Here is a 10182-nt window from a genome sequence, read left to right as displayed (position 1 = left end):
ATATACACACACGATGAGTTTTTCAGTATTATATACTATGTGTAAGGACTTGCCTTTATAAACTCATGTATTTTGTGGTATATAATATTGTACAATTTTCAACTACTTGTTACAATTTTTGTTTTTCTATTATATATGTAAATTCTAATTGTTTGAATTAAATTTTATTGTTAGAACTTATATTAAAATTGTATTAAATTTAAGTTACTAAACATTTTTTTTAATTTAAAATATGAAAAATATACAATTTTAATTTATTATGAATATTAAATAAATAGTCATTTCTTATTCGTCAAATTTAGACATGAGGGTAAAATAGTCATTTATTTACGTTCAAATAGTCATTCAATTCAAAAAAAAAAGTTATTATCACTGTAGCCCAATAATATTTAGTATATTGGTTTAAATGGTTAACACGATCCCAGAAAGAAATAGATCCACTGCAATGATACCATTACGAATAACTTCATTCAACAATTCAACTTTCACAAAAAAATATCAATATTTGGTTCAGATCCACTTACGCATTGATAATTGGTTTAAAAAACGGAACAACTTTCTCGATTGATTTAATGTTGGCCAAAGTTTGAACAGATGCTGTAGGAATCATGAAGAAGAAAGTAAGACCGATGAAGACACCAACCATTAACACTCTTCAAATGTTGAGTTCCATGAAAGGCATTAATAAATTGTCCCAATAAACATCTCATGGATCGTGAGCCCAATCCGTGATCCAGTGAGTCGTGTTGAAGATCTTACTCATTCTCTTTTCGATGATTCTAATGGAAATGTCCAAAATAGGGGGCTATTTTACGATCTCAACTTTAGAATCAAGAGCAGCTGGGAAATTTCATCTTTTTTTGCTAGTGAATGTGTTTCATGAAAGCATCATAATAAGAACTGTGTTGCAGCAAATTCAAGTGTTCTTGAAAGATGAACATGGTAGATCGAAAATGGTGAAACGAAGATGATGATTTATGGGTTCGTTGTGTTCATTGATTTTAAGGTTGTACTTGTGCTCAAAAGACAAATAACTTCGATTTATGGTGGGAGTCGGGACTATGGTGGTGTTGTTGGTGGTTTGGGGGATCACTTGCTGGCGGGATAGAAGCATGGCGAATGGAGAAGAAAATAGATTCCAAAGATGTGCAAAGATCAATGACAGATGTGTGTTGGAGGGTGGGTGGAAGTAAATGGGCGTAATAACTATTGGCTTACATGTCAACGATGAGTCGATTCACCACTGAGTCATTGTTGACTTACCTGCTTAGTTGACAGTTAACAAGACAGTGTAACCTTAAAAAATGGATAAATGTATGAAATTAACCGGTAAAACATAAGTTCGTACCATTCAAAGGCAAAAAATAATCATGAGGGACCATTTAAACCAATATACAAAACATTGTTGGACTATATTGACAATAACCTTAAGAAATAATATATATTGTCAATATTGTATAAATACAATTCTCGTTATCCATTCGGTATCCTTTATCAATTCAGGACTTGATAGAAAAAAAAACAACAACTAAGTAGGTCTTTTACCAATTGAGATGCTTAACTGGTGCATTTGGAACTAACCACGTAAAAATACGTTTATACCTTTAAAATACATAAAAATAAAAATAAAAACTATATAAAAAGCTTTAAAGACTTAAAAAAATACATAAATACGTAAAATACATATAACAATACATAAAATTACTTAAAACATATATAAAAATATGTTTATACATTGTATACAAATTTTAAAATAATATGTAGAAAAATATCTCATTATTTTGGGAAAATTAAGGATTTGGTCTAATTACTGACAAATAAAAAAGGACTATAATAAAGAAATTTGATGATTTATTGGGTTAGTATATTAAAAAAAATTACGACTTAATCGTGAATTTTCTTAAAATAATATGATTTTTCTGGAGATATCTGAACGTTAGGCCACAGGGAGCGGAGCGGGGAAGGAACCGCTACCAGAAACACAACATCGCCACCGCGGTTTAGGTGGTGCGGGAACGGAGAGAGAGAGAAATTTATTTTTATTTTTTTGTTTTAGAGAGAGAGAGATTTTTATTTTTATTTTTATTTTCTTGTTTTTTTTTTAAATCAGAAAAACAAACAAGAAAAAATAAAAAATCATATTCACAGGGACATGTCCGTCATTTTAAAAATAATCAGAACAGATTGAACCAAAGACGCAGTAAAATAAAAGTTTTGGACCATTGACAAATACCACATCATTTGTGGAGTTTAGTCTTTATTAAAATTAATAAAAACATGATACATATTGAAATTGAAGTATTTATGCTTTATTTATTCAGACCCTATCTTTTAAGTTTTACCAGTTTACACTAAACCCTCGATCTTTTGAATTACATCAGCTACGACCCTGTGAAGAAACTCCGGTTGCAGGCAGCGTTCTCTTCGGTCTTCACTCTTCACTGACACGGCGACACTACGGTCGGGAACAAGCCTTTCGCCTTCCGTTTACTATTCGAATGCTTTCACTTGCACGGCGGTGCCGGAGATCTCTCCAATGTTTCCAGCCGCTTGCCTCTCAACTACAATCAACGAGAGCTCTCGCCGCGGCCGCCTCCTCTCCTCCAACCCGTAGGCGGTCAAAATTCACTCCGGCAGTCATGAGGAAAACCGATGACAAATCTGAATGGTGGGTCGTCGATGGTGAAATGCACGAAATCGGAGAAAACGTGCCGCCTCGAGAGAGATTCGTTATACCCAGGGACAACATCCCTAACAAACGTCGTAAGCAGCTCCGTGAACAGTTTATGCGCCGCACTCGCCTCGTTCTCAAAGAATCGGTTAGTTTCTCTCTTAACCACTTTGATTTTCCGATATGTATCTCCCTAATTCTGTAAATACTGAGTCGTGGTATAATTATCTATCTGCGATTAGCATATAGGCAAAACCTAATAGCGAATACTCTTCATATGATCATATTCCTAGGAAATGAACTCATTTGTAAAACTTTGATCCATCGAACATTTTTTGGATTGTGTAAGTTATATCACCATGGATGGATGTGCTTATTGTTTGATGTTTCAATGAAGGAGCATGAGCCCTGGTGCAAAAAGTACATGGAACTATATCAGGAGCTTAGAGAGAATTGGGAGAGGATATACTGGGACGAGGGTTATTCCAAGAAACATGGTCAAGAACGTGCAAGCTATGACTCTGCTGAAGACGATGATGAAGACTTTTCACCTTACAGGTTTCCTACTTTTCGGTTAAATGCAAAATTCTGACCTTCATTTCTTCCTATTACATCATTACACTTCGAAAATTCTAACTAGTTAATGCATCAAAAATTTGTGTTTTCTCCTTCCTTTGTATTTAACCATTTATTTTTCAATTCTGTTTGCAGAAGAAAGCAACCCCATGTTGAGGACATGAAGGTACTGGATGTTATGTTGCATACTATTGCTTCCTATGTGACAGGTCTTAGGCCCTGTTCATTTTTTTTTTCATTGATTGATGTCTGGATAAAGGATCGTTTAAACATCATTTATCTAGTAGACAACACTTAATGGGTGAAAAAATAAACAGGGCCTTAACTTATATATGCTTGACCATATAAATTGTTTATGAAATTACTAAAATTGGGCTGAATTTGGAAAAACAGAATCATGGTTTTGATAGAAATAGGCGGGGAGATACAGTGGAAAAGGCAGGCGTGATCCGAGATAAGTTTGAATTTGACCGGGAGAGAAGAATGAGAGATAGAGGTTATTCTTTATTGAATTTTCATTTATTTATTTATAAAATTCTCCCAAGAAATTTGCCTACAAAGTTTATACTTTAGTCATACTGAAAAATTTTATTATATGCAATGAAACAGCTTTTGCACCTATGAATGGAGGAATGCAGTTTACAGCACCTGATTCACCCTCAAGAAATCAATCATTTGATGCAAAGCGATATCTTTCCTCCAGTGACAGCGAGTAAACTATATCATCATCACAACAACTGTTTCTTTTTGACTTAATGGGCTTAATTGAGACACTACTTATGTATCGGGTGCTTCTTTCGGACTTAATGCATAAAGACCGACTTAATAGAGCTTTAAAAGTCTTGGTTATATTAAGCAACGACATCGATATTATTAGATACTTGTTACTTAAAACATCGATAAAATCATGTGGTTGTGTTGGATTTGAAATTTTCTGACCACTTTGGTGCGTATCAATTTGTATATGAATACTTTGAAATATGTTACAGTTTGATTAGCGGAAAACTGAAAGAAATTCGTTTTCAGTCTTTTTGTATATTTATATTCGGTGGAAAAGCTTATTGAATTTTTGAGACACCATGACTAAAAATTACTGTAACTGTTAAATTGATTAAAATTTATTTTAGTTGCTTAATAATGAAATATTTTAATTAATTAATGCTTTGATGGGTTTCTCACAATCTTCTTGCTCGTTTTCTTTTTATTTGTTTTCTTGTTCATTTTTCTAAACTTCAAGAGAACCACTCTCATTTACGTCTTCATGTAAGTAATTCGGATAAATTTTTTCCTAATCCTATCGACTGATTGTATTGTTATTGCAGCACCCTTAGTTTTGCCTCCCTTGTTCATTTATGTTTATAGTTTTTGACTTGAATTTGGCGATTATATGTGGGATTTTTATTTAGAACTTGATTTAGATTAGACATTGGCTTGAGTTTTGTCTAAAATTTCATATTTACAATTGAATCAAGTTAGAGTTTTGATTTTGTATGTGATGAGCGTGGTGGTTAACTATCAAGGATTCAAGGATTTCAGTTGAGCAACAAACTAACTAAACTTTGAGCTAAACCTGTAGAACTTAAAATACGTGAGGGACTAAATCTGTAATTTACTCTTATTTGTAGGTTGAGGGGTCAATTCAGAATCAAACCAAACTACCGGGTTTTAAAAAACATATCTTCGTTCAATTTCACGATTCAGAAACTCTGGCCGGCGCCAAACCCTCTCTCCATCGTTCAAAGTTTCTCATCCGAACAACAATTTCAAACGGTGAACGTTTCGACGGCATCTATGATCTGATCTGCAGCCTTGATCATCCCCAGGGCTCCAATTGTGAATAATTTTGGTCATTTCATTCACTGAAAACAGGAAGCAGCAGATGAGTGGGGCGAGACTGTGTTCATTGTTGGGTGAATTGGGGTACGAAGGTCATGGGGCACTTGATCCAGACAGCTTTGAATGGCCTTTTCAGTACGAAGATGCTCGTCCTATACTCGATTGGCTGTGCTCCAGCCTCCGTCCCTCCAACGTCCTCTCCGCTTCTGAACTTTCCCAGTTACGTCTCTCTCTCTCTAGACAGCAATGTATGTTTGTTTTATCTATATTTATGTATTAATGTTTAAGTATCTAGCTGATTATGATTCTCGGATCACTTCCTAGAATGTTGAAAGATCAAATTCATAGTTGTAAGACTTGAACGGTTTTAGGGCTAAATCCTACAATGTAATTTACCCTATTGATCACTTAAGAATACATGGCTCCAAGTTTGGGGACTCATTTTAGCGATGCAATCTTGTGAATCCCATGCGGCATGGATTATATATCTTCAAAGCAAACATGTCAATTATATGCCACTAAGTTTCTTCTTAGAATATATAGGATCTAAATATGTTTAATCTATGCATAGGGCATATGCTAACAATTATATCTGTTTTATCATCCAGGTATGAACAATTTATACAAGATGGAAAGCTTTTGGAGGTAATCATCAGGCTTACTTTTGATGATTATAGCTATAATGTTATTACTTTTCTGGAATTAGATATGGTCAGAGAACACTTTTAGGGTTCAAAATAGATACAACAGGTTTGCCTGGAACAAGAAGCAAACAAGGGTTAGATTGTATAAGCAGAACTAAAGCTAATAAAAAGATTTACAAATCTAAGATGAAAATCGCATCATTTTTTGCATCAGATAAAGTAAACCAGTTACATATAAATGTATAATGTAACTGTTGCATAGCGTTTAATAATACTTTTGTTTTTTGTAGGGGGAAGACCTAGATTTTGCTTATGAAAGCATATCAGCCTTTTCAACAAGGAGAGACAATCAGGAGGCAGTTTTTGGAGCTGAAGAAGGACTAAAAGAAATAAGGTAAATCTACCTACATTCTTTCACGTATTTTTACTTTGTTAAAAATGATAATCCTGAAAAATAGGTTTTTTTCAAAAGGGATGCTACTTTAGCCTTTAAAACAGAAGCCATGGAGCTGCAAAGACAACTTGGGCATCTACAGTCTCAATATGACATGCTCAGTACACAGGCTTCAGCTTTGATTCAAGGAAAAAGGGCAAGAGTTGCATCAACATCTGCTGTAAACGGACTACTCACTACCATAGATGATAGCCTTTCAGCCAGAAACTTAGAGGTACATTCTTCCTTTCACATTTTAAACTGTTAATATGATTTCCAAGAAATACTTTGACTTACTTCAATAGTTCAATAGTCAAATGTAATTCTCAAACTTGTTTTATTGTAACTTAAGATGAATGCAGTTCTTGGACGGATTGCTTCTACAGCACAAGAGTTGGCTCACTTCCATTCAGGAGATGGTACTATGTTCTTTTCATACTTGTCTTTTTTTGTTGATTGACCTTAAGACATTAAAATTTGAAACCATCTCATTTCTTCATGGGTTTTGATCTGCTGATATGCAGAAGATGGCATCTATTTGGCATACTCAGACTTTCATCCATATTTGCTTGTTGATTCATTGTGCATGAAAGAGTTAAATCAATGGTTTGTTAAGCAACTAGATACGGTAAAAACTATACAACTTTTTTTTTTCAGTGGATATATCTATATGTTTGTTTCTACAATGTGTAGCTTTTGTATAAAAGTATCTTATATGTTGATTCAGGGTCCTTATCGATTGGTAGCAGAGGAGGGAAAATCCAAATGTTCATGGGTCAATCTTGATGACATTTCCAATACCTTAGTGCGAGGTGATTCTCAATTGCACTGAGTTTTTTTGATATTTTAATTTTTTCAATTTCATTCTTTATAGTGATCGCATACAAGACTTTAATTAATTGATTTTTTTGTGGTAGACTCTCAAAAATCGCAACATCAACGCGTATCAGAATTGCAGAGGCTTCGCTCCATGTATGTCAAGTTAATAAAAACATGTGTTATATTTTCCAAAGATAGTGAAAACAGAACACAGTAGCAGATGTATATGTTAATCTACAACCTGTTTTGGATAATTAAAAAGCAAAAGTATGCTCACTTGTTTGTAAAAGATGATGAGAACTTAAAAATGTGTGATATGCAGATTTGGAACGAGTGAAAGGCAGTGGGTTGAAGCCCAAGTTGAGAATGCAAAGCAGCAAGCTATTCTGTTGGCACTTAAAGGTCAAGTGACTTCAGATGAAGCTCATATTCACCTTGATCTTCATTCACTTAGGTATAATATCACTATTCTTCTATGTTATGTCAACATACATACATAATATGATATATATATATATATATATATATATATATATATATATATATATATATATGCTTCTTACATTGTTTTAATAGGAGAAAGCATGTAGAATTGGTTGGAGAGCTTTCAAATCTACATACCAGAGAAGACAAGTTATTATCTGAGGTTTAAACTTTATATGTTTCTTAATATATATATATATATATATATATATATATATATATATATATATATATATATATATATATATATATGCCACTGAGTATTTTTCCTCTACTTTTCTACATGATATTTATTTGGCTTTTTGAGAATATAGATACCATTCCCTTTTTTTCCAGACTATTCCTGATCTATGTTGGGAGCTAGCTCAACTACAAGACACGTACATTCTACAAGGTATATATATATATATATATATATATATATATATATATATATATATATATATATATATATATATTATTTATTAAAATATTTAAACATGCTTTTGATGATTATATATGAAAACTATAATTTATCTTTTGAATATGATGAATATAAATTAATCTTTAATGCAGGTGATTATGATCTAAAGGTTATGCGACAAGAATATTATATCCAACGTCAGAAAGCGGTATATACCTCTTTCAACTTATACCATAAATAACATGATTTAAATTTTTTTTTTCTAATTGTTATTTCAATCATCACATTCTTGATGTATTTGTTGTTCTTTATTTTGCAGTTCATAAGTCATCTAATTAACCAGCTTGCAAGACATCAGTTTTTAAAAGTAGCATGCCAATTTGAAAAAAAGACAATTCTTGGAGCCTTTTCATTACTCAAAGTTATCGAGTCAGAGCTGCATGGTTATCTATCCGCAACCAAAGGCCGAGTTGTATGTACTACTTACTATTTGCTAATCTTTATTATCATAAAGATAATTTCAAAACTTTGTATTTAACATATAAATATATTTTATTTACAAATTTTTAGGGTCGTTGCATGGCGTTAATTCAAGCAGCATCAGATGTACAAGAACAAGGAGCTGTTGATGACAGAGATACGTTTTTACATGGTGTCAGAGACCTTCTGAGCATCCATTCAAGTAAAATTACACTCCTTTTTTTTTTTTTTTTTTTTTTTATAAATAAAACTGTCAAATAAACTTGATTACGTATTTATTTATTTATTTATTTATTAGATGTTCAAGGGGGTTTGTCGACATATGTATCAGCACCAGGACTGGTGCAGCAGATCTCCAGCCTCCAATCTGACCTGATGGCCCTGCAATCCGACTTAGACAATGCCCTTCCTGAAGATAGAAGCAGATGCATTAATGAGTTGTAAGTTAAAAGCTTTCCAAGCCTATAATATTCGACGGGCATTTATGTCTTTTTTGCATAACAACCTTTTTGGGTTTGGGACAAAAACTTAAAAGCTTTTTTATCAGTCTTAGTAGTCTGAATCCAATACAATACACCTTTTGTTTTTGTTTGTCTTTATTATTACAGGTGCACTCTTATCCAAAATTTGCAACAGTTACTATTTGCATCTTCCACCACTGCACAGCCGATTTTGACACCACGGGTATGCAATTGATTTATCAAACCTTTTTTTTTTTTTTTTTTTTTTTTTAATTTTAAAAATATTTGTTACTAATCATAGTGTCTAATCCGATATTATGAAAATGGATTTAGACTCTAATGAAAGAGCTGGATGAGATGGAAAAGGTGAATGCCAGGCTGTCAGCTGCAGTGGAAGAAGTAACACTCGAACACTGCAAGAAGAACGAGGTAAAAAACAAACATTCACCATTTATGATTAATTCAGTAAATGAGAAAAAAAAACAAACACCTTTTAGCGTTTTGAGAGGCATATTAAATTATTAATGATATGATACATGTGTTATATGTATTTTCTGTGACAGATTGTGAAGCATCACTCTCAAGAAATGGCACTTCAAAGGCAGGTATTTGTGGATTTCTTTTGTAATCCGGAACGTTTGAAAAACCAAGTCAGGGAACTAACAGCACGTGTTAGGGCTTTGCAAGCATCATGAATTATATACTCCTACAATTACAAACAATCGTCAATGTATGTATTTTTGTTTTTTCTCCTGTAATGTGTTGGTTTGATTCATGTATTAAAAATCTTCCAACTTTATGTTGTCACGTTAATTTTGAAAAGATCATATTTAACCAATGGGGAATTTTTTTTTTCAGATCAACCAGACTTGTAGTTGTCTTCACACACCTACGACTGAATTTCAAGTTGTATATAATGTGCACATTTATCATTTAATGTCACATCTATATTTTTAAACCATGAGTTGCATAAATGATGTTTCCAAAAGAGATGTCATATTGGATGGATATATGTGTCATGATAATAATTAATAAGATTACAATGATGTATGCGTTGACACTCTAGACAGTTTTCGTTTTAAGTCACGAGTGGAATTTAATGATACATAACACAAGTTTAGAAATCAGGATCAGTTAATTAAGCTCACGTATTATTCATTAAGGTATATTATGATTCGTTAGTTACATATATTTACATATATATGTCACATTTTTTTATTATAAATAATGTATTGTCATCATTCATTAATATATGTTATGATTCATTTATTTTGCCATGATTCAATTTGATACGATATATGTCATGAGACTCATGATTCATTTAAGTTGTGTTATGTTTCATCTACCTCTATTCATTTAAAACTATTATTACGATT

At 32.6% G+C, this 10182-nt stretch overlaps 2 protein-coding genes across 3 annotated transcripts; both read left to right on the top strand.

Annotated features, from left to right (window-relative positions):
- The first annotated feature begins 2340 nt into the window (after nucleotides 1-2340).
- LOC145055437 (uncharacterized) lies at nucleotides 2341-4272 on the top strand. The gene is made up of 5 exons (XM_079003761.1): nucleotides 2341-2819; nucleotides 3069-3229; nucleotides 3383-3413; nucleotides 3641-3743; nucleotides 3857-4272. Exons 1-5 carry the CDS (start codon nucleotides 2499-2501, stop codon nucleotides 3961-3963), a joined length of 723 nt encoding a protein of 240 aa, XP_078859887.1. The 5' UTR covers nucleotides 2341-2498; the 3' UTR covers nucleotides 3964-4272.
- A 648-nt stretch (nucleotides 4273-4920) lies between these two features.
- Nucleotides 4921-9933, top strand: AUG3 (HAUS augmin-like complex subunit). Of its 2 annotated transcripts, XM_079003760.1 has the most exons (19): nucleotides 4921-5302; nucleotides 5692-5728; nucleotides 6018-6121; nucleotides 6200-6395; nucleotides 6513-6579; nucleotides 6685-6788; nucleotides 6888-6972; nucleotides 7078-7132; nucleotides 7302-7433; nucleotides 7556-7625; nucleotides 7799-7856; nucleotides 8018-8073; nucleotides 8185-8337; nucleotides 8436-8547; nucleotides 8644-8785; nucleotides 8954-9029; nucleotides 9140-9235; nucleotides 9370-9536; nucleotides 9665-9933. In XM_079003760.1, the coding sequence occupies exons 1-18, from the start codon at nucleotides 5127-5129 to the stop codon at nucleotides 9499-9501; spliced, it is 1851 nt and encodes a 616-aa protein (XP_078859886.1). In that variant the 5' UTR covers nucleotides 4921-5126; the 3' UTR covers nucleotides 9502-9536; nucleotides 9665-9933. The 2 variants fall into 2 exon arrangements, with proteins under 2 accessions (XP_078859886.1, XP_078859885.1); XM_079003759.1 differs by lacking the exon at nucleotides 9665-9933 and having other exon boundaries at nucleotides 9370-9663.
- Nucleotides 9934-10182: the final 249 nt, after the last annotated feature.

This window comes from Lactuca serriola, chromosome 5 (assembly GCF_051521515.1).
Source record: "Lactuca serriola cultivar US96UC23 chromosome 5, Lser_US96UC23_V15, whole genome shotgun sequence".
Taxonomy (NCBI): domain Eukaryota; kingdom Viridiplantae; phylum Streptophyta; class Magnoliopsida; order Asterales; family Asteraceae; genus Lactuca; species Lactuca serriola.
This window is presented reverse-complemented; position numbering and strand designations above follow the sequence as displayed.

Coding starts and splice junctions, on each gene's coding strand:
- LOC145055437 (XM_079003761.1), top strand. CDS start 2,499: ATGCTTTCACTTGCACGGCGGTGCCGGAGATCTCTCCAATGTTTCCAG. Junction 2,820..3,068: donor GCCTCGTTCTCAAAGAATCG/GTTAGTTTCTCT, acceptor GTTTCAATGAAG/GAGCATGAGCCCTGGTGCAA. Junction 3,230..3,382: donor GAAGACTTTTCACCTTACAG/GTTTCCTACTTT, acceptor TTCTGTTTGCAG/AAGAAAGCAACCCCATGTTG.
- AUG3 (XM_079003760.1), top strand. CDS start 5,127: ATGAGTGGGGCGAGACTGTGTTCATTGTTGGGTGAATTGGGGTACGAA. Junction 6,396..6,512: donor TTTCAGCCAGAAACTTAGAG/GTACATTCTTCC, acceptor TTGTAACTTAAG/ATGAATGCAGTTCTTGGACG. Junction 8,074..8,184: donor ATATCCAACGTCAGAAAGCG/GTATATACCTCT, acceptor TTTATTTTGCAG/TTCATAAGTCATCTAATTAA.